Source organism: Gekko japonicus, unplaced genomic scaffold (assembly GCF_001447785.1).
Source record: "Gekko japonicus isolate JY-2015 unplaced genomic scaffold, Gekko_japonicus_V1.1 scaffold2179, whole genome shotgun sequence".
Classification (NCBI taxonomy): domain Eukaryota; kingdom Metazoa; phylum Chordata; class Lepidosauria; order Squamata; family Gekkonidae; genus Gekko; species Gekko japonicus.
In genome coordinates this window covers 217247-241936 of record NW_015172613.1, presented here as the reverse complement: position 1 = coordinate 241936, position 24690 = coordinate 217247, and the positions used below count along the sequence as shown (strand labels likewise).

The window sequence follows — 24690 nt, the reverse complement described above, 5'->3', positions numbered from 1 at the left end:
GAAAAGCCCTGCTGATCTCTCTCTCTATATGTATATCTAGTAGTTCTGTGTGCCCCTACTCCCTTCTTATCAGAGGAGAAGGTGAATGGGGAAGGAAGTGAGAGACAGAGCTAGGAGTGTGAGTGAGAAGAATCCAGCAAAGAGTCGGGGGGTTATTACTTCTCTCTTGGTGAATCCTCATGGGCCCTTTCTTATGAAGACAAAATGAACACATTTAAGAGCTTATAATAGGAAACATTAAACAGGAGAACCTCAAGTTCGTCAGTAACAAGGAAGCCAGTCGATAGCACCTATAATATACCTTAAACCAACAATCAAGTCAAAAGCCCTCCTTGAAAGAAATGTTTTCACTCATTTCCAATAATCTATATATACACAAGCCAACTCCTGTCAAACTTTGGTGGGACCGAAAGACAGAACTCAGGGTGGATGAGCTAAAAAACAAGAAGCTGGTTGGGTTGAATAGCATTCAGAAGTGTCCAACTTGAATTGCTGATCTTTTAACTAATTTATTGAATATTAGGGATGGGCACGAACCTCCTCATGAATCTACGTTCAAGCAAACACCCACCAGGTTCATGGTTTGCAAACTGAGGTTCATGCCCATCCCTATTTCACAACCCTCCATGTGGTTGTTGGAGGTATGTGTGGGGGGGAATGAGAGGGATTGCTGAAATGGCTTTGCTCTATTTTAGCCTAACAGGCAAGCCACTTCAGTGATCCCTCATTCTCCCCCCCCCACAACCTGGTTCCAAGCATTCCCTATAAATCACTTTCACATGCAATCACCTCATGGGAGTGAAGTCCAAGCGGCTAATTCACCACTTCTAGGTTAATTGGCTGCTTGGACTCCACTACCATATGGTGTCCGCTTGCAAAAGCCATTCCCTTTAAATGGTTTTTGCAAGTGGGCACCATGTGGGAGTGGAGTTCAAGTGGTGAATTCACCTGGAAGTGGTGAATTCACTCCTGCACAGCGCCTGTTTGTAAAAGCCATTTAAAGGGAACATTCCTGTCAGATGGCTTTTGCAAGATCTTCCCATTCCTTCTATTCTGCTGGCATTGGGAACCTGCCACCAGCAGAAAGGAGGGAGGGAAGATCTCTCAAGAAGAGAAATCTCCCCCCCCTTCCATTCTGCTGGCCTCAGGAAGCCTCCCCCAGCAGAAAGGAGGGAGAGATGATCCCCGAACCTCACGAACCCAGATCAGTTTATTAAGTAGCGGAATTTCGTGGTTTGTGTGACCTCATGAAACATCAACTGGGACCCCTCGCCATTTTCCTGGTTTGTGCCCATCCCTATTGAATATATCATGAAAACTAATGGCTATATTACATTGAACTTGTAAGGAAGCAAAAGTATTATCCATGGATACAGCTTTCCTCATTGTCCAACTACTGAATACATTTCCCTGGTGTTTCCATAGGGAACAAGTGAAATGCAGAAAAGCAAAGGAAGTATAGAATGAGCGACTCTCTGTGCTGCTGATATTCTTATTGGCTGTGGACTCTAGGATATGAAGCTAGGATTCTACCCATTCCAATGTTCTTTCCATACTAAGGCATTTGTAGTTATTGTCTCTAATGTTCTCACATTTTACTGTTGATTTATCATGCAAATTTCTTTAGACAACCCACCCAAGTGAAATCTTTGTTCTTGCTCTGTTTACGGACAAGAGCTTTCCCCACAATCTGAGCATTTCTACTGTTTTTCTCTAGTGTGAATAAGCATATGTCTCATAAGATTTGAGTGCTGGCTGAAGCCATATCCACATTCCTGATATTTAAATGGCTTCTCCCCAGTGTGGATTACTTGGTGTCTAAGAAGGTTTGAGTTGTGACTGAAGCAGCTTTTACACTCCAGGCACTGATATGGTTTCTTCTTGGTTTGAGATCTTGGATTGCTTTGCATCTGACTGGAGCCCTTTTTACATTCCCCTGTCTGCATATTTTTATGCCTCTTAAGAGTTATGCTGTGACTGAAGCTTTTCCCACAATCCATGCATTTAAATGGTTTCATATCGGTGTGGATTCTTTGATGGTTAATTAGTCTTTTGCTCAGTGTAAAGCTCCTTCCACATTCCAAGCATTTGTACGGTTTCTCCCCCGTGTGCAGTATTTGATGTATTATGAGGTTCGCATTCCGTGTGAATTTCTTTCCACATTCGGAACAGTGATATAGTTTTTCCCCAGTGTGGCTTCTTTGATGGGCAGTAAGGCTTGAATTCTGAATAAAGCTCCTTCCACACTCCAAGCATTTATACGGCTTCTCACCTGTGTGTGTTCTTTGATGTATTATGAGGTTTGCACTCTGCATGAAACTCTTTCCACATTCTGAACAAATATATGGTTTTTCTCCCGTGTGGGTTCTTTTATGTACAATGAGGGTTGTACTCCGCATAAAACTTTTCCCACACTCCAAACATGTATATGGTTTTTCGCCTGTGTGGATTCTTTGATGTATGATGAGGGTTGTACTCAGCATAAAGCTTTTCCCACAGTCCAAACATTTATACCGTTTTTCGACTGAGTGGGTTCTTGGATGTACAGCAAGATTTGCACTCCGTCTGCAGCCCTTTCCAGACTCGGGAAACTGAAATGGTTGTTCCCTCATATGAATTCTTTGATGTCGAAGAAGGCGTGTGCTTTCATTAAAGGTCTTTCCACACTCCAGACATTTAAATGGTTTTATTCCCGTGTGGATTCTTTGATGAAGAGTCAGGCTTGACTTCACAATAAAGCTTTTCCCACATTCCAGACATTTATATGGTCTTTCTCCCGTGTGAATCCTTTGATGCAAGATAAGAGTTGTGCTCTGTATGAATGTCTTTCCACATTCAAAACATTTGTACCGTTTCTCTCCTGTGTGTGTCCCTTGATGGATATTAAGACTTGACTTCTGACTGAAACTCTTTCCACATTCCAGACATTTATATGGTTTCTCTCCTGTGTGGATTCTTTGATGAAGAGTAAGGCTTTTCTTCAGACTAAAGCTTTTTCCGCATTCCACACACTGATAGGGTCTTTCTCCTGTGTGGATTCTTTGATGCAAAATGAGGTTCGTACTCAGCATAAAGCTTTTCCCACATTCCAGACACTTATACCGTTTCTCTCCTGTGTGAGTTCGTTGATGTACAGTAAGAGTTGAAGGATGGCTAAATCTCTTCCCACACTCCAGGCAGTCATATGGTTTCTCCCCTGTGTGGGTTTTCCAATGCACTTTAAGGGTCGATATACTAGCAAAGCTCTTCTCACAGTCAGAGCACTGAATCCTTCCCTTCCCTTTGTATATTGTTTCTTGGTCATCACCATTCCGATAAGCAACAGCTTTACTGCTTCTTTTATCCATGCTGCGTCCTTCCTGATTTCCAGCATTCAGTTTCATGTCCAGATTCTTATTGCTTCTCTCTAATATCGGATGAGCTTCATTTTCATCTGCTCTGCCCCACACGTCTCCTATTGAAACAAAGAGAATTTTGACATCAGTGCAAAGAAGAAGAGGAACATCCGATCGGGGAAATAAGCTATTCGTCTACTGTGGAGAATGAGGACTTGATGGGGAAACAGGCCCGTAGCCAGGATTCTGTAGCTTGTGGGCACCGTTCCCTCTAAGCTGAGCTAGTGTGAGCCAGCTCACAGTTCTTTAGCCTCCGGCTCACCCATTTTCATCTTAGCTCAGGAAGGGATGGGCTCCAGAGCAAGCTAATTTTTTAAAAAAATATTTCAATTTTTCAATTTACATCAACAGAAGAACAACAAAACCTTAATGGAATACAATTAAAACCATAACATGAATGGAAAGGTATTAGTATATATTATACTTGCAGTTCTAGATGAAGCTGTTAATATTACATCGTATGAACAATATCATAATATTTCTTTGGGACCTGAACAGTTTTAGATGAATTGTTGTTGAAAAAGTGTTCAAGGAATGGAAACCATTTAAGGTGGAAATCACTATGTCCGGACAGATTAGAAAATGAAGACACCTTATCTGAAAGCTTATCCATTGAGTATAACTCCCAGGGTTTGTTGTACCAAAGTGAAAAAGTTATATTATTTGTACTTTTCCAAGTATTAGCTATGATAGTTTTTGCTGCTACCATGAAGATTGAAATAAGTTCCCTTCTAATTCTAGGAATAGTTTGATCATTCCAAAGGTCTAATAGATATGTTTCTGGGGAAAGACCAGAGCAAGCTAATTAATTGATGCAGCAGCCAAATCGCTCGCTCACAACTTTAATGCCAGGAGCTCACAAAGTAGGATTTTTGCTCAGAAGACTCCACAGCTTAGAGGGAACATTGCTTGTGGGGCAAATTTTTTTCTGGTGGGGCTGCCATTTTTGCCATTATTTTTCCGTCTGTATACAACTGTACAGAACAACCTGTGTCCTTAGAACCATTTGTGCCCCTTTTTCTTGCCCTGAACTCGCAGTAGATTCTCCCAAATGCAAAACCCATTTGGCAGATATTGAGGGGGAGACGAGGCAGGAAAGGGAACCTAGTATTGATGCTCCCCCCCCCCATTTCTTTCCTCCTTGCTCTCCCAGGTCCCTTCCCTAGAATAACCTATGATCCTTTCATCCAGGGGTCATTTCGTAGAAAAAGAGGTGCAGGAGCGCATTAGCACAACTCATTCGCATAATTGATTTGCATATGACATACCCCCTAACATCACCGGAAGTGTGTCAGAAGGCAACACCCACCGCTCAGGCTCCACTGGACTGTTTTGGATTGGGGGGGGGAGGGGAGAAACGTGCAGATCTTACATAAAATTTGACAAGTAAAACAACAATCTCTTCTTATATATAATTGAATAGTGGGTGCCAAAGTTCTAATTCTAAAATGCACTCCCTTAGTGTATGGCTGATGGCACTGCTCCTCAGCGTATATCGCCACCAATCAGAAGCCAAAGCCCGGGTCCCGCCCACACCACAACTGCTGCGACAACCTGGTCTTTTGCATATGGAAGCTGATTGGACTTCATTCCACACCTCAAACTCCCCCCCCCCGCAAGGCAGTTGGAATTTTCAGTTGCATAACATACCTCATAGGGGAGAGGAGAATGGGTAACAATGGTTACCACTCTCCAGGTGAGGGCTACAGATAACTCAAACATACAAATGCTCTTCAGGTAGCAGAGATCAGTCCCTCTGGAGAAAACAGTGGACTCTGTCATTAAACCCTGCTGAGGTCGCCACAGGAAACTGACACTGTTTGCCCAAAGCCAGAGCACTCTCCGAGAGCCTCTTTCTAGATCCCGTTGTATTTATTTCCGCAACGGGCATTATTTCTAGTTATAAATATAGCTCTAAAAACAAAACTTAAAGTGCTAGTATCAGTTTATACGGCGATGGCAGTAATAGCAGCAGGCACGCTAAAAATACAGCCAGCTCTAGCTTCAGAGTTCTATCATGTTTCTTCCCTCCCCTCTCCTGGAGCCTCCTCGTAAGTCCTCCGCCAGCCTCACCCGGCAACCCTACTAGTCGCACACACACTCGGCCTAATGTCCCTCAAAGGGTTGTTTGATGATAAAATGAAGAGGAGGAATGACGTAAGCTGTTTGGGGTGACCATTGTGGAGAAAGGTAAAGGTAAAGGTTCCCTTGCTCGAAAGCCAGTCGAATCCGACTCTAGGGTTGCGGTGCTCATCTCCGTTTCAAAGCCGAAGAGCCAGCGCTGTCCGAAGACGTTTCCGTGGTCATGTGGCCGGCATGACTAAACACCAAGGTGCATGGAACGCTGTTACCTTCCCACCGAAGTGGTCCCTATTTATCTACTTGCAATTTCTTGCTTTCGAACTGCTAGGTTGGCAGGAGCTGGAACTGGAGACAGGAGCTCACTCCATCATGCGGCACCCGGGTCTCGAACTGCTGAACTACTGACCTTCCACAGCCTGCAGTTCAGCGTCTTAACCACTTGAGCCACCGCAGCTCCTGTGGAGAAAGGCAGGATGTGAATGAAGGAAATAACACTGGTGACCTTGAGTAGGTGGAAAGTTGACATATAGAAGGGTGTTAAATAAAATAAACAATAAATCCTTTCACCCTTCGAAGAAGATCGCTTCTTATCCCAGAAATGCATATGTTTATCTTGGCTGAGTGTTGAAAGGGTTCTGTGGACTGAAGTTCTCTGATGTCATCCACTCTGGTATTAAAAGACGTTATCTTGTTATTGGTTAATTTCCCAACAATTAAGATGCATGTTGCCCGTGATATTTTTTTCCTTCTTCGCCATTCTAACATCATCCTCCCACTAGGAAAAAAAAAATCTCACTTTCATCATCCGTAGTTTGGGAGAAAACACCCTTTGCCAATCTTTTTGGAGATCCCTCAAGGATTCTTCTTGCCTCCGGGTCTTCCTGCTGCCCCTCTGTCATGGTCTTTTTATCTGTGGGAGACAGAAAAGAACTGTAGAAATCCCTGAAACCTCAGTCCCATTCTCAGCAAGACAGGAGATGCCAAGAAGGAAGAAAATGAAGGGGGAGATAGGGAAGCAAAAGATACAGACACAAGATCAGTGCGGAGAAACCCCGTCACAACTCATCCAATTTCTTCTGAGGAGAAGGAACTCATAGGAGGTCTCTACTGTGGGGTTGCGGCACAGAGGCTTATTCAAGGTTCTGCTTTTAACCTATGAAACCTTACACAGTTTGGGTCTGAGGTCTTTAAAGAACTACTTTCTGCCATATAGATCAAGATAGGTAGCCAGCAAATGACAATAGCAGGTGAATGACAATAGCAGGCATGATTGGATTTAGGTGAGATGTGCAGAGGGGTAGGGGTCATTTCATAGAAAAAGAGGTGCAGGAGCTCATTTGCATAACTCATCAGCATAACTTATTTGCATGTGCCACACCCCCTGACATCACCGGAAGTGTGTCAGAAAGCAACACCCACTGCTCAGGCTCCATTGGACTGTTTTGGATTGCTAGCTATTGGGGGGGGGGACGTGCAGATCTGCTCTCACAGAGGAGGGAGAGCTTGTACCTGAATAAAACTTGGTCTTAAAGGTGACACTGGACTGTTTTGGACTGGGGGGCCGGGAAGAACTCTGCAATTTACCTGGCTGCTTCTTGCTCTGACTGAGGGCTGCTGGGAGGAGGGAGCGGGGCTTGTTGCATGTCCCCGCCCCCTGGGCTCTTTACTGCCGGAGCTCCGCTCCTGTGCGCTCCTACAGGAAATGACCCCTGCAGAGGGGTAATAAGCGTGGAGAAATCAGCATTGGTAATGAGACAGGAAACCTAGGTCTCGATTCAATCCAGGTGGATGCATTGCCTTGAGCGTCATTATCGATTGCAATGCTGAACTGCAAATTCATTCACCTGCTATTGTCATTTGCCTGCTAATGCCATTTGGCATCTGAAATCACTCCGCTTTCCAATAAATAGGACAGATGGACGCCCATTCTAGATGTATCTGAAAAAGTGAGCAGTGACTCATGAAAGCTCATCCCCTGCCACATATTTTGTTAGTCTTTAAGGTGCTACTGGACTCTTGCTTTTTTCTATTTCTGCCCATATAGACCTCCACATTCGGGGCAGTAAGCCTCTGAATAGCAGTGCTTCTCCCAAAAACCTAGAACTCGAAGGCTGACGGGCAATAAGTTCAGGATGGATCACAGGAAATACTACTTTACACACAGAGTGATTAAAAAGTGGAACTTGCTGCCAGAGGATGTGATGGCTACAGGAATGAACAGCTTTAAAGGGGGATTCTATAGATTCATGGAGGAGAAATCGATCAATGGCTACTAGCCATGGTGGCTGAAGGGACGATCCATATTCAGAGGCACTAATCCTCTGAGTCCCAGAGCCAGGAGGCAACATCAGGAAAAGGCTTCAGCCTTTATGCCCTGTTGTTGGTCCTCCAGAGGAACTGGTTGGCCCCTGTGTGAGACAGGAGGCTGGACTATACGGATCATGGGTCTGATCCAGCAGGGCACTTCTGATGTTCTTATTCCTGCCTGGGTACTCTGTTCACCATCACAGACCCTCCTTCAAGTCCACCCCCACCCCCCACTTCAGGGACAGGATGAATGGCAATAAGAGATGCTCCCAACTTTGGAAGGCCCTCCCTCCTTCCCTGTGCCAGGTTCTTATCTTTGAAATTTGAAGAGGAGAAAATGACAGAAGGGATTGGGTGGGGACTGTCATCTACCATTGTCAGCTTAAAAAAAAAAAATTAATGGTGGTGCCAGTAAGAGAGAAGGGTTTTTTTTTTTTTTTTGAGAGAACAACTCGGCATGCCTGGACATTGGAGGGCACTACACCACTCTAAGGGTGTACAGATTTTATGCCCTTGAATGGGATGCCTCCCTTTGTCTTAACTTGGGAGCTGCCCTCTGACCCCTCCTCTCTCTTCTTTGTCCTCTCCCTCACTTCACATGGCCTTCCATGTCTCTGCAGGTCTCTCCTGTGGGTACGATGCCCTCATACTCCCACACACACAGGATGCCGGACAAGCTGGCCATTTGTGATGGGGAAAGGACTCTTTGGATTAGACTTCTTTCTCTCCTGTCGACTGCAACCTGAATGTGAGCTGGATCTACTTGATTAAATGTAAATTTACTCCCCCCCCCCCAATATATCTCTTGACGTATTTATTTACTGCACTCAGTATCATGTTCCCATGACTCAGCAAAACCCTGCAATGTTAGCCAAATATCCCAACAAAGCTAACTCATGGAAACAGTTTTGTTCCCTCTGTGGGTTCTGTTCCATCATGTTTAGTCTGGAGAAGAGGAGCTTGAGGGTGGGCATGGTTGCTCTCGTTGAGTATTTGAAGGGCTGTCCCTTAGAGGAGGGCAGGGAGCTGTTCCTGTTGACAGCTGAGCAGAGGACTCGCAATAATGGGGTTAAATTAAGGGCGTGAAGGTGCCAGCTGGATATTAGGAAAACTATTTTACCAATAAGAGTTGTGCAACAGTGGAATCAGCTGCCTCGGGAGGTGGTGAGCTCCCCCTCACTGGCAGTCTTTAAGCAACATCTGGACAAACACTAATGCCAGGGATGCTCTAGGCCAGTGGTGGCGAACCTATGGCACGGGTGCCAGAGGTGGCACTCAGAGCCCTCTCTGTGGGCACATGTGCCATCGCCCCAGCCAGGCCGAGACCATCATTAAAGTGTCGAATTCTCTGCCAAATAATTTTAAGTAAATGAAAGCATTTGGGATTGCTTTCCTTACTTTGTTTGGATCCATCTTATGTTAATGTATGAGTTGTTTTTTCTAAAGTAAAACCTCAGTATTCAGGTTAAATTGCCATGTTGGCACTTTGCGATAAATAAGTGGGTTTTGGGTCGCAGTTTGGGCACTCGGTCTCTAAAAGGTTCGCCATCACTGCCCTAGGGAGATCCTGCATTGGGCAGGGGGTTGGACTAGATGGCCTGTCTGGCCCCTTCCAACTCTGTGGTTCTATAACTCTAGATTTCCTAAAATAAATGAATATTCCAGAAACTTTGTCATGCATACATACATTTGCTAAGCCCATGAAGAAACCATATTAGAATACTTATTCCCCCCCACACACGCACACCCTTTTGGTAGTAGAACATAGAACATCCATTCAGATGAAGAATTCTGAGTAATTCAAAAAGCTTGCTTACTGTTTTGTGGGAATCCCTTGGTTCCTTGAAGACGAGCAAGATTTTATTCCACTGTGAGCTTCCATGGGCTAGAACCCATTTTTTTCTGAAGAAACAGTATAGGAAATGTTAAGATGGAATAAAATAATAATAAGAAGAGATTGGATTTATACCTCACCCTTTACTACCCAAAGGAGTCTCAGAGCGGCTTACAAACTCCTTTCCCTTCCCCTCCCCACAACAGACACCCTGTGAGGTAGGTGGGGCTGAGAGAGCTCTTGACAGAAACTGCTCTTTTTCAAGAACAGCTGTGCCAGAACTACAGCTTACCCAAGGTCATCCAGCAGGTGCAAGTGGAGGAGTGGGGAATCAAACCCGGTTCTCCCAGATTAGAGTCTGCGCACTTAACCACTACACCAAAACCATGTTAGTCCTTTTTAAAAAATCCTTTCCTATACACAGACTTTTATTATTTTACAACACTTCTATGCCATGTTTCTACCAGTTTCTACTAATCCTCTGAACCCCAGAGCCAGGAGGCAACATCAGGTGAAGGCCTCGGCCTCTATGCCCTGTTGTTGGCCACCCAGAGGAACTGGTTGACCATTGTGTGAGACAGGATTCTGGACACGATGGTCCACTGGTCTGATCCAACAGGGCTCTTATGTTCTTATGAAGGCCTCGGCCTCTGTGCCCTGTTGTTGGCCATCCAGAGGAACTGGTTGGCCACTGTGTGAGACAGGATATTGGACTGGATGGACCACTGGTCTGATCTAGCAGGGCTCATGTTCTTATGAAGGCCTCGGCCTCTGTGCCCTGTTGTTGGCCATCCAGAGGAACTGGTTGGCCACTGTGTGAGACAGGATTCTGGACAGGATGGACCACTGGTCTGATCCAGGAGGGCTCTTCTTATGTTCTTACGAAGGCCTCGGCCTCTGTGCCCTGTTGTTGGCAGTCCAGAGGAACTGGTTGGCCACTGTGTGAGACAGGATATTGGACTGGATGGACTATGGGTCTGATCCAGCAGGGCTCTTCTTTTGTTCTTATGTTCATTCTAAAACTGCCTCCAGGCACTTGTTCATGGATTCCACACCCTCCCTGGGACGTGGAGGAAGCGTGAGATAGACCTGAGCGTGATCTGCTTACTGGTGGCAACTCAGCCCAGATCTCCAGATGACCTCTCCCGGTGACCTTACACAGATGTTGAAAATCATGGGAGACAGGATGGAACCTTGCAGGGCCCCAAAAGCCCAGCAGCACTCTGTCAGCTCTGAAACTTATCTTCGAGGCAGGACTGGAACCACTGCAAAATGGTAACTCTCAGTCCCAACCCTGAAAGGCAGTGCAGATCAATGGTATCAAAAGCCACTGAGGGGTACACAAGATAATTAACAGGGTCTACTTTGCTGAGAGTTCCCAAGCCTCATTTCTTTCCTCTGGTGCACTGCATAGACAGATAAAGAAGAATAAGAAGAAGAGAGGGGAGGAGAGATTGGATTTATACCCCATCCCTCACTCAGAGTCTCAGGGCGGCTTACAATCCCCTTTCCCTTCCTCTCCCCACAACGGACACCCTGTGAGGTAGTTGGGGCTGAGAGAGATCTCTCGAGAACTGCCCTTGAGAGAACAGCTCTCTGAGAGAACTGTGGCTTGCCCAAGGTCATCCAGCCAGGTGCAAGTGTAAGAGCGGGGAATCAAACCCGGTTCGCCCAGATTAGAGTCCCCGCTCCTAACCACGACACCAAACTGGCTCTCTATAAGTCAATATGTTTGGTTGATGCTGGTATTCACAGTTTTATTAGACCCCTTGTTATTTCTGCCACAACCGACCAACACGGCTGTCTCTCTGGGATTATCGCGATTTGGTGGTATTATGGACCAGACCTTATTAAAATGCATCAGATTATTATGGCTTTTTTTTTAATAGACCAACTAGACAAGCTACAATCTTTATAAATCTGATATGGATTTGGGTCGCCAAATAGGGCTTCAGATAAGAAACAACGCAGGATTTCTTAGCCAGAGTGGTGGCGTGACCTCTCGTAGTGCCAAAAGCAAAGGAAACGCAGTAAAAAAAAAAATTCAAGCCCATCACAAGAAATTATCTGTCTTTATCAAGAAGGCAGCTAAAGAGGTCCTCTTTCACCCGCTCCTAGAGGGATCTGGTTGCAAAGAAATTATTATTACAAGGAAGAGAAGAACTGGAAGCACCTTTGAGGAAGACAAAGGTGATCTGCAGACTTCTTACCTCTCTTTGTTCTGGGCGGGATTGCAGCGGAGCACTCCTCCTTTATGGGGTAACATCACCGGGCAATAACTCACCCCCCCCACACACACACACCCCAGATGCAAATACTTTCTCCTTTCCCTCCCCTATTTCTTCCTCCTTTCAGCAATGGACAGAGGCTGCCGAAGCCATCTTAGGGGAAGGAGCAAAGGGAAGTCAGGCATAGGGAGGGGGGGCTTCCCCTCCCCACTCAGTTCTGTAGCTGCCTGCCTTTCCTCCTCTCCTTTCTCTCTGCCACGGGTTTTCCATACCTCCCCCCATTCACCCCTTTCTCCAACGAAAGCCCCCTTTCAAGCTTACCAGCCACCCGTCCAGCCACTGGAGCAGCAGCTTGGGAGGAAAAGAGGATCCCTCGCATTGGGCAGGAAGGGGAATCGTATTAAATGCCTTTCGCAGTTAATCCCCCCCAAAACACACCATGCCAGTCTAGGGCTGCAGCTCAGTCTCCTTAACCCTTACGCGCATCACATTTCAGGCATCTGATGGACGAGCATTGGTACTGGAATAAATTTTGTGAAGTCTTACTCCTATTTAATTACGCTGCTGCTGGAATAACGCAGTCTCTCCTCTGGAATTATTAACCCTGAGAGAACATAAGAACATAAGAGATGCCAATGTTGGATCAGGCCAGAGCAGAGAATCTCGCAAAGAAGAAGAGGCACTTGAAACTATTCACTGAATGTTCATACAGTGCTCTTTAGTAAGTTTTTTATTCTTTAATTCTTGTTAATAAAAACCATTTCATTAATCATTTAATTAATAAAAGCCATTTCATTAATCCACTGAGAGGGAAATCCCCGTAAACATAGGTGGAGATCCTGCTACATTACTCCCTCTTGCATTGTTTGGGTTTCCTGGCTAATTCCCCAACAACCTCAGGAGACCCTCGGAACCCCACACTTCAGAAATGCAACGGGGCAAGCACAGAGGTGAGACACATACAGAGGTACAACGGCCATACTCCTTTCACAGTGGCTAATTCTCCTGCGTGGATGATGCGCTGGCACCAAATCAGGTGACATCTTGAGAACTGCTGCGAGGAGGGCCCCCCCCCAAGTTTGGCTTAAACAGCTTGCCTGCAGACCCCATTTTGGATTAGGACCACAGCAGAGGGTTAGGGTCACTCTTTCTAAGGCTAACTTACCTCATAGGGCTGTTGCAACATTGCTGCTACCCCTGCTGCTGATGGGGGCAATTAAAAAAAACCTGCTGTTGCCATTAGAACATAAGAACATAAGAGACACCAATGTCGGATCAGGCCAAAGTCCCATCCAGTCCAACACTCTGTATCACACAGTGGCCAGAAATACCAGGTGCCATTCTTGGAATTACCAGAACCTCTGGTTGAGCTGTGGTGGCTCAAGTGGTAAGACCCTGAACTGCAGGCTGTGGAAGGTTGGTTAGTTAAGCAGTTCAAGACCCGGGTGCCGCATGACGGAGTGAGCTCCCATCTCTAGTTCCAGCTCCTGCCAACCTAGCAGTTCGAAAGCAAGAAATTGCAAGTAGATAAATAGGGACCACTTCGGTGGGAAGGTAACAGCGTTCCGTGCGCCTTGGCGTTTAGTCATGCCGGCCACACGACCACGGAAACATCTTCGGACAGCGCTGGCTCTTCGGCGTTGAAACGGAGATGAGCACCGCAACCCTAGAGTCGGACTCGACTGGCTTTCGAGCAAGGGAACCTTTACCTTTACCATGGTTTTACCCAACAGTGCCTCCCATGTCTCCAGGGCCTCAGGTCCCTCCCAGTTGCCAGTCACTGACTTGCAACCCTAGGGGACAATTATGAGGATTTTGGTGGCCCGATGGACATTCTTGGCTTCTCTTGACACTTGTGTTTCTCTAACTGGCCACTGCCCATGCCCTGTGTGAAACTGGGGAGAATGTCAGGGATCGCTTATTTAGGCCCCATATGGAATCTCTTGACTTTTGAATCTCTAACTGGACTTCACCCACCTCACCCCTTCTGAAAAAGTTACTTCTTAACATTCTGCCACGCTGTGACATGACCAAAAGGCCAGAACTACATCTGAATTCGCAGGGAGAGCAAAACTGATACACTCAGGGCTATTTTTGGGCAGGAACGCACAGGAACGGAGTTCCGGCTGGCTCCCAAGTTGGCCATGCCCAGCAGGAACTCATTAGAATAATAGGCCACACCCAACAGCAGAAACTCATCAGGATTGGCTACATTAGGGGTGTGTGGCCTAACATGCAAAGGAGTTCCTGCGACAAAAAAAGCCCTGGGTTTTGACAACAAACAAGGTAAACAGAATAAGAAGCAAAAGGTGGGTGTGGCTGGATGACCACACTTCTGGTAACATGGGGGTGTGGCCTAATATGCTAAAGAGCTATGCTCTCGTGGGTGTGGCTGGATATGCTAATGAGTTTCTGTTGTTGGGTGTGGCCTATTATGCTAATGAGTTCCTGCTGGGCTTTTTCTACAGAAAAACCCCTGGATACACTCAACAGGTGCCGTCAATAAGTAAGGTCTAGGAACAGGCTTAGACTCCACCTCAATAGAAACCTCCACATGAACCCCCTTCCTTGCCATTCCTTCCAACGGAGAGGATTTGCTTGCCATATTTTGAAGCACTGGATATCTCAGGCTGCCTTCCCGCCACGATGGCCTGGGGCCTTGTGTTCCCTCTGCAGAAACTGACATGCTTCCCGTAGCAATGACCCTTTTGGCAATCACTGAAGCTCACACTTCAGACATGCCGAGAGATCCCAGATCAAACATTCTTTCCCAGATCTAAGAGAGAAAGGATGAAGCTACCTAAATGGCACTGTGGCATAGAAGGGGACAATGAGGTATGTGCAGGGGTCATTCCCTGCAGGAGCGCAGGGGAGCGGAGCGCCAGCAGTAAAGAGCCCAGGGGGCGGGCATATGCAACAAGCCCCGCCCCCTGCTCCCAGCAGCCCTCAGGCAGAGCAAGAAGCAGCCAGGTAAGTTGCAGACACCCCCCCCCCCCAAACAGTCCAGTGGCACCTTTAAGACCACGTTTTAGCCAGGTAAAAGCTCTCCCTCCTCTGCCAGGACAGATCTGCACATCCCCCCCCCCCAAATAGCTAGCAATCCAAAACAGTCCAGTGGAGCCTGAGCGGTGGGTGTTGCCTTCTGACACTTCCGGTGACGCCAGGGGGTGTGGCATATGCAAATAAGTTATGCTAATGCGTTATGCTAATGAGCTCCGGCACCTCTTTTTCTACGAAATGACCCCTGGGTATGTGTAAAGAGCCCTCAAGTCACCGCCGGCTTATGGCAACCCTGTAGGGCTTTCAAGGCAAGAGACAAACAGAGGTCGTTTGCCGTTGTCTGCCTCTGCCCCAGTGAGCTTGGATTTTCATGGTATTTCCAAGTATTAACCAGGGCCGACCCTGCTTAGCTTCCAAAATCTGATAAGAGCAGGCTAGCCTGGGCCATCCAGGGCAGAGCAGTTAGTAAAGTTATCCCACAATAAATGAAAACATTTTGTGCAATGTTGATCTTTGTCTGATGTCTTTCTATCGTTGCTCAATAGAGAGCATTTTAACATACTGCGTCTGTGCCTGGTTTGCCAGTTGTACAGCTGTGGAGAGGAAAGCACTCCAGAGAGTTATCATCACAGCCCAGAAGATTATTGGCTGTCCTCTCCCACTCATGGAGGAATTGTATAGTTCTCGATGCTTGAAAAAAGCAAAGAACATTCTGCAGGATTTGTCACACCCTGAACACTCCCTGATTGAACTGCTGCCTTCGGGTAGAAGATATAGGACAATTAAAACAAGGACAAACATTAAAAAACAGTTTTTATTCGAGAGCTATTATTGCTTTAAATGCTGTATGAAATTGGAATTTGGGTTGACATTAGTGGTTTTAAAGTTGCTATGTGAACCTTAAGGGAGTTATGGGATGGCTGTGAATGGTTGTGTGAGTGTATATGAGTATGGTTGTAGATCACCGAATGATTGCATCTTAATTTCATTGTACTATGTACAATGACAATAAAGTATATTATTAATAATAATAATAATAATAATAATATTTGTGACAACAGACAACCTTGGGCAATTTTGTCCCTTTAGGGCAGTCAAACAAAATATGTGGCCCGGGACCAGCATATCTACGGGAACGCCTCTCCCCATATGTGCCCCAGAGAGCCTTGCGCCCCGCAGATCAACACCTCCTGGTAATCCCTGGCCCGAGAGATGTCCGCTTAGCCTCAACCAGGGCCAGGGCTTTCTCAGCCCTGGCCTGGCCTGACCTGGCGCAGCATGCTACAGTTCTGCAGGGCTTGTAAGATGGAGCTGTCCCACCAGGCCTTTGGCTGAGGCGCGGGTCATTAAACCATCTCGGCCTCCCCTGCCTTTGGTACCCACCCAGTGCCTTTCAGATACTGTTTATTACCTATGGGGCACTGTTGTATATCAGGGTACCTACCAACGCTCCCTTTAAGCTGTGAAGTCTTGTGAAGAAAAATTCGACTTGGTGAGCTACTGGCATTAAAGCGGTGAGAGAACGATTTGGCTGCTGCTTAAATCAGTTTTGCTCTGGAGCCATCCCTTCCTGAGCTAAGACAAAAAATGTGTGAGCTGGAGGCTAAAAAACCGTGAGCTAGCTCGTGCTAACTCAGCTTAGAGGGAACACTGGTACCTACCGCCATCTGCTTAAAAACTGCTCTAAATCGGGCTACCTATTACTGCCTGTTTAAATGCTACAGGAGACGTTGGACTTAAGTGTTTTTGTGACATCTTGCTTTTATTGTTTCAATTGATTGCTTTTATTGTTACTTCATAGGTTGTGAGCCACCCTGAGCCCAAATTGTGGGGTGGAGCGGGATATAAGGTTAATTAATGGAAAAAAAAGAAAGAAAAGCAATTCCTGTAACCGAAGGTGTGTCCGCAATGGGAGGTGAAATCTCCTCCCATCCGCTTTGCATCCTCTTAAAAACAACTGTCTCCAGGTTTAGTCTTACTGAAGTTTCCAGCTTCTATTCTCGACTATCTGAATCAAGAGAAGTAAGCTTGCCACCCTGACCCAGATGGCCATTTATTTGATTTCTATCCCACCCTCCCTCACAAGCAGGCTCAGGGCAGGTCACAACAGGAATAGGAACAATAATAAAAGAAGAAGAGATTGGATCTATCCCCTGCCCTTCACTACTTGAAGGAGTCTCAGAGCGGCTTACAATCTCCTTTCCTTTCCTCACAACAGACACCCTGTGAGGTATGTGGGGCTCAGAGAGCTCTTTCGAGGACTGCTCTTGAGAGAACAGCTCTGAGAGAACTTGTGACTGACCCAAGGTCACACCAGCAGCTGCATATGGAGGAGTGGGGAATCAAACCTAGCTCTCCCAGATCAGAGTACGCACTCCTAACCACTACACCAAACCACTACAAAACCACATCATAAAACCATAAACAATTAACAAACCATTCTACACATTCTAATGCTTTCCCCAAAGCATTTATATGGTTTCTCCCTAGTATGAATTCTCACATTTTACCATTAATTTACCACAAAAAACTTGTATGCAGTATGGATGTTGACACAGCCTTTCCAACTGAAAGCTCTGATATATATTAATGCCAAGTTGATGACAGTGCCTTTCATTTCTACAATTTTTGTCTTGCATGAATAATTTCATGTCTAATTAGATTTGAGCTCTGACTGAAGCAGTTCCCACACTCCAAACATCTAAATGGCTTCTCCCCAGTGTGGATCCGTTGATGTCTAATAAGGCTTGAGCTCTGACTGAAGCAATTTCCACACTCCAGGCATTTATATGGTTTTTCTGTGCTTTGAATATTTTGGTGTAAAGTCAGATTTTTCCTCTGACTGAAGTTCTTTCTACATTCCAGGAACGGAAATTGTTGGTCTCCTGCATGCACGGTTTTATGTCTCTTGAGACTTGTTTTGTAAACAAAGCTTTTCCCACACTCCAGACATTTATATGGTTTCACTCCTGTGTGGATTCTTTGGTGATTAGAGAGCCTGGAGCTCATACCAAAGCGCTTTCCACATTCCGAGCATTTATATGGTTTCTCCCCTGTGTGAATGATTTGATGTAAAATGAGGTTTGCATTCCGTGTGAACTTCTTTCCGCAAACCAAACATTCATACATTTTCTCCCCTGTATGGATTCCTTGATGGTTAATAAGTGTTGACTTCTGGCTAAAGCATCTTCCACATTCCAAACATTTATAAGGCGTTTCTCCTGTGTGGGTTCTTTGATGTAAAATGAGGTTTGCATGCCTAGTGAATGTCTTTCCACATATATAACATGCATTTGTTTTCTTACCTCTGTGCATTTCTTGATGCTTAGTAAGATTTAATTCCTGACTAAAGCACTTTCCACATTCCAAACATTTATACAGTTCTTCATCCATGTGGGGTTTTTTATGTACACTGAGATTTGCACTCTGAACAAATCCCTTTGCACACTCAAGGAACTGAAATGGTTGCTCCCCTGTGTGAATTCTCTGGTGCCTAATAAGACTCGTACTGTGAGTGAAGCTCTTTCCACACTCCAGGCATTTAAATGGTTTCACTCCTGTGTGGATTCTTTGATGAGTGACAAGTCTCGAGCTCTGACTAAAGCGCTTTCCACACTCCAAGCATTTATATGGCTTCTCTCCTGTATGGATTACTTGATGTAAAACCAGGTTTGCACTCCGTGTAAACTTTTTCCCACATTCCAAACATTCATATATTTTCTTCCCTGTGTGGATTCCTTGATGGCTAGTAAGGGTTGATCTCTGACTAAAGCTTTTCCCACATTCCAGACATTTGTACGGCCTTTCTCCGGTGTGGATTCTTTGATGTAAAATGAGATTGGCACTCCGCATGAACTTCTTCCCACATTCTGAACACTCATATGTTTTTTCTCCTGTATGGATTCCTTGATGAGTCGTAAGGGATGAGTTCTGACTAAAGCTTTTCCCACACTGCAGACATTTATATGGTTTCTCTCCTGTGTGGATCCTCTGATGTATTATAAGGTTTGTACTCCGCATAAAGCTTTTCCCACATTCTGAGCATGAATATGTTTTCTCTCCTGTGTGGATTCCCTGATGGGCAGTAAGGGTTGAGTTCTGAATAAAGCTCTTTCCACATACTAAACACTTATATGGTTTCTCGCCTGTGTGGGTTCTTTGATGGATGATGAGGTTTGTACTCCGCATAAAACGCTTCCCACATTCTACGCACTTATATGGCTTTTCTCCTGTGTGTGTTCTTTGATGGATAATGAGGTTTGCACTCCGAATGAATCTCTTCCCACACTGCAGGCAGTCATATGGTTTCTCACCTGTGTGAGTTTCCCAATGCACTTTAAGAGTTGATATACTAGCAAAACTCTTCCCACATGCAGAGCATTTGATTCGTGTCTTTCCTTCATGTATTGTTTCACGGTACTCACTATTCTGACAACCGGTAGATGTAGCATTTCCTTTGAAATCTTTTTCATTAACTATGTCCCACACGTTTCCTGTGGAAAAAAAGCAAATCCTAACATGAGCACAAAGAAGAAAAGAAACATCAGCTCCAGACAAGAGCCAGTTTAACTATGTAGAGAATTCCAGAATACAGTACTTTGTCAGAACGCCTCTTCAAAGAGCAGCCAATCTTCTCACAACTTAGGTTATTGATTCAATAATATTAACTATTTCATTTAGAAGAGAAGAAGAAGAGATTGGATTCATACCCCGACCTTCACTACCCAAAGGAGTCTCAGAGCGGCTTACAAACTCCTTTCCCTTCCCCTCCCCACAACAGACACCCTGTGAGGTAAAAGAAGAAGAGAAGAGATTGGATTTATACCCCGCCCTTCACTACCCAAAGGTGTCTCAGAGCGGCTTACAAACTCCTTTCCCTTCCCCTCCCCACAACAGACACCCTGTGAGGTAGGTGGGGCTGAGAGAGCTCTGACAGAAACTGCTCTTTTTCAAGAACAGCTGTGCAAGAACTATGGCTTGCCCAAGGTCATCCAGCCAGGTGCAAGTGGAGGAGTGGGGAATCAAACCCGATTCTCCCAGATTAGAGTCCGCACACTTAATCACTACACCAAACTGGCCCAATTTCTTCTTGCCTTCTGTTGTTGGACATTGAAAACATGCTTATTCCAGAGGGCTTTTGATTTTATTATTTACACTGGAAATATTTAGACACTGTAAAATGCTCTCTGCAGTTTCTTGCTTGTTTTCATTGTTTTTCTGTTTCTACAGATGGTCGCATCTGTATCGTGATTTTCATTTCATTTTTTTAATTCACCGCGTTTTTTTTCTGTTACCATGAGCCACCTTGAGTGGTCAAGACCAGAAGACAGGAGAGACATTTTCTTAGTAAATATACAAAGTACGTGGAAAAACTGAGGAGCTTTGCACACTGAAGGAGAAATACAGAAGATGTTACGTTTCCATTTGTCTGCCGATCCAAGAGAAGGCGGCCAGAGCAGGCTGGGTTAAGGGCTAGCCATCAGTATAATTAAGTTGCCATTTTAGGCAAACTCAGATATGTTGCACGGCCAGTCTTCCCACTCAGCAAATGCTGAGGGAGCTACAGTCATAATTTTTGACTAATTTTCAGGAGACCACCAGCTAATTTTTGAAAAAGATACTGGTCTCATTCTGCCACCATTTAAATATTCAGTAGAGGGTTTAGTCCTCTGAACCAAAGTCTCTTCACGATAATCACTGGAAGCTGTAGCGACTACCCCCCCCATAATTCTGACCTTATTATTCCCTGAACCTCCACCCTAGAGTGCTCCTGGCTGGCTGCCAAAATCCCCCCACCCCACCTTCCAAAGCCCCTATTCTGCATCTTGCCAGATGAAATGTTCTTGCCCAATGAGTACTTTGTGGGCCAAAAATTACTACCATTTATTCTGCTTCCATAAGAACACAAGAAGAACCCTGCTGGATCAAACCAATAGTCCATCTAGTCCAGCATCCTGTCTCACTCAGTGGCCAACCAGTTCCTCTGGAGGGCCAGCTACAGGGCATAGAGGCCAAGGCCTTCATAAGAACTTAAGAAGAGCCCTGCTGGATCAGACCAATAGTCCATCTAGTCCAGCATCCTGTCTCACTCAGTGGCCAAGCAGTTCCTCTGGAGGGCCAGCTACAGGGCATAGAGGCCAAGGCCTTCATAAGAACTTAAGAAGAGCCCTGCTGGATCAGACCAATAGTCCATCTAGTCCAGCATCCCGTCTCACACTGTGGCCAAGAAGTTCCTCTGGACAGCCAAAAACAGGGCGTAGAGGCCGAGGCCTTCCCCTGGTGTCACCTCCTGGCTCTGGGATTCAGAGGCTTAGTACCTCTGACTGGGGAAGTTCCCCTCTGCCACCATGGCTAGTAGCTATTGATAGGCATATCACCTGTGAATCTATCTAATCACCCTTGAAAGCCCTGTGCAACACAGAACCATAGAAAACCACCAGCCCATTGAAGGAACCCCACAGTTTCCAGACATTCTCTTCCAGCCACACTACCTGCTGATCCCTCACCTTCATCAAGGGCTTGGACACACTCCTCTTCCTCTCCTTCTAGACAGGTAACAAGGTCAGGTTTGGGAATCAGAGGCTGTTCTCCAGGGGGAGATGCAGAATCCTGGAGGGAAGCATGTGCGTTAGCTTTCGGTTCATAGAATCATAGAACCCCAGAGCTGGCAGGGGGCCATACGGGTCGTCTAGTCCGACCCTCTCTGCTCAGTGCAGGATCAGCCTAGAGCATCCCTGACAAGTGTTTGTCCAGCCGCTGCTTGAAGACTGCCAGGGAGGGGGAGGCTCACCACCCCCGTAGGCAGCTGATTCCACTGTTGAGCAGCTCTTACAGTGAAACAGTTTTTCTTAAGATCCAGCTGGTGCCTTCCCGCCCTAAATTTAAACCCATTATTGTGAGTCCTGTCCTCTGCTGCCAACAGGAACAGCTCCCTGCCCTTTGCTAAGTGACAGCCCTTCAAATGCTTAAAGAAGAAGAAGAAGAGAAGAAGAGGAAGAGATTGGATTTATATCCCGCCCTTCACTACCCAAAGGAGTCTCAGAGCAGCTTACAAACTCCTTTCCCTTCCTCTCCCCACAACAGACACACTGTGAGGTAGGCGGGGCTGAGAGAGCGCTTTCCAGAGCTGTCCTTGAGAGAACAGCTCTGACAGAACTATGGCTTGCCCAAGGTCATCCAGCAGGTGCAAGTGGAGGAGTGGGGAATCAAACCCGGTTCTCCCAGATTAGAGTCCGCCCACTTAACCACTACACCAAACTGGCTCTAAAGAGAGCAATCATGTCCCCTTCAAACTCCTCTTCTCCAAACTAAACATTCCCAAGTCCCTCAGCCTTTCCTCATGGGGCTTGGTCTCCAGGCCCCCGATCATCCTCGTCGCTCTCCTCTGCACCTACTCCATTCTTTCCACATCCTTTTTGAAGTGAGGCCTGGACAGAAGCAGGAAGCAGCAGCAGCAGCAGCAGAAGAGATTGGATTTATACCCCGTCCTTTACTCTGAGTCTCAGAGCAGCTTACAATCCCCTTTCCCTTCCTCTCCCCACAACAGACACCCTGTGAGGTAGGTGGGGCTGAGAGACCTCTGAGAAAACTGCTCTTGAGAGAACAGCTCTGAGAGAACTGTGACTGGACCAAGGTCCCCCAGCAGCTGCATGTGGAGGCGCGGGGAATCAAACCCAATTATCCCAGATTAGAGTCCACGCTCCTAACCACTACACCAAACTGGCTCTCAGTGGCCAAACCAACCAATCAATTAATTACTAGACCAATTCAGGTAACATCTGGAGTTCTGGCCCTGCTGGTGGACCTCCTGACACCTGGGTTTGGCCACTGTGTGACACAGAGTGTAGGAGTGGATTGGCCATTGGCCTGATTCAACAGTGCTTCCCTTATGTTCTTAATTACTGCAGTATTGTTATGAGAACTAGCCCCACACCACACATTACTGAGTCCTGATACACAGACTTCAGAGGTGTGTAAGAATCAATTTATTAGGGGATACCTCGTTTCAACTCAAGAGGCAGCTTGTTCATGGCAACCAAACCAGAGGAACTTGTCAAGCTGTCTTACAAGTTACAAGACTAGATTTCATGCAAGACACCAAGATACTGTAGAACAAATTTAGAGTCCCGTGGCACCTTTAAGACCAACAAAGGTTTATTCAAGGTATGAGCTTTTGTGTGATATTAAATAAATATGTCACAATAGCAGATAAATGTCTAAAGCATTGTTCCCTCTAAGCTGAGTCAGTGTGAGCTAGCTCACAGTTTTTTAGCCTCCAGCTCACCCATTTTTGCCTTAGCTCCAGAGCAAACTACTTTATGCAGTAGCCAAATCGCTCGCTCACAACTTCAATGCCAGTAGCTCACAAAGTACAATTTTTACTCACGAGACTACACAGCTTAGAGGGAACATTGGTCTAAAGGTGTTTTTTTTCTAATTGTGGGAAGTAACAGAACCTTAATTATCTCCAACCAGGCGTAGAGCGAGATAATTAAGATTCTGTTACTTATTCATATGTTGCTTTATAACTGCTGACCGTATAACTTTAACTTGTTATTTAGTTTTTCACTTTGCATAACTTAAACATCATCATGTTACGTGTTAATTGGCTGTTAAAACCCCGTCTATAAGTTTAGAACCTCATCTAACATTCCAATGCATTTCAAAAAAGTGTGCCTTGCACACGAAAGCTCATACCCTGAATAAACCTTTGTTGGTCTTAAAGGTGCCACAGGACTCTAGATCTGTTCTACTGCTTCAGACCAACACACTGACTACCTGGATCTACCAAGATACTGTGTTTTCGCTCTCCATGTTATATGGCATGAATGCAGTCCTGTTGGACCCTGACATGGGCCTTGAAGAAACCCAAGCTTTGAACGAAATGGATCCTGCTCAAAGGCAGCTGAAGCCTGGCTAGGTGACCTTGGCAGCTCAGAGGTGACGTGAAGCCTACCAAGAACCAGGGGTCATTTCCTGCAGGAGCCCACAGGAGCGGAGCTCCGGCAGTAAAGAGCCCAGGGGGGCGGGCACACGCAACAAGCCCCACCCCCTTCTCCCAGCAGCCCTCAGTCAGAGCAAGAAGCAGCCAGGTAAGCTGCAGAGCCCCCCCCTAGCCCCCGGTCCAAAACAGTCCAGTGGCACCTTTAAGACCAAGTTTTATTCAGGTACAAGCTCTCCCTCCTCTGCGAGGACAGATCTGCACGTTCCCCCCCCCCAATAGCTAGCAATCCAAAACAGTCCAGTGGAGCCTGAGCGATGGGTGTTGCCTTCTGACACACTTCCGGTGATGTCAGGGGGTGTGGCACATGCAAATGAGTTATGCTAACGAGTTATGCTAATGAGCTCCTGCACCTCTTTTTCTACGAAATGACCCCTGCCAAGAACTATCTACAGCAGGGATCCCCAACACTGGGCCCGGGGGCACTATGGTGCCCGCCGCCACGTTCGCTAGTGCCCACTAAGTATTTTTAGAAAGTGGGTGTCGGGAGGTGGGGGACTTGCCCAGGAGGGATTCTGATGGGCCCCTGAAGATCCACTCAGATTGGAAGATTAAAATCACGTTGTTTGAGTGGCAGCTGCCGCTACAGGGTTGGTTTTATTCTCTCCTCTTTCCCGGTGCATTTTTAAAATGAGCAGAAACATAGGGGTCGTGCAGGATCGAGCATCAAAAGAAGAAAGGGGGGGGGAGGAGGAAAGGAAAAAGGGGAGGGGGAAAAGAAAAGATGAAAGCACCCAAACAACCTCCTTCGTGTCTCTCCAGTGATCCCTGCCTTACCTGAGCTGTCTGCCAAGCAGTCCTTTCAGCTTCACGAGGAGGGGAACTGGAACCCAACTCTGACAT

The 24690-nt window shown here is 46.1% G+C and overlaps 1 protein-coding gene across 1 annotated transcript; it reads right to left on the bottom strand.

The window, feature by feature from the left end:
• Positions 1–1700: 1700 nt before the first annotated feature.
• On the bottom strand, positions 1701–24690 carry LOC107119183 (zinc finger protein 91-like). The gene is made up of 6 exons (XM_015421639.1): positions 24625–24690; positions 21353–21455; positions 18152–19339; positions 17716–18067; positions 17491–17649; positions 1701–3207 (listed from the first exon to the last, which is right to left on the bottom strand). The coding sequence occupies exons 1-6, from the start codon at positions 24688–24690 to the stop codon at positions 1701–1703; spliced, it is 3375 nt and encodes a 1124-aa protein (XP_015277125.1).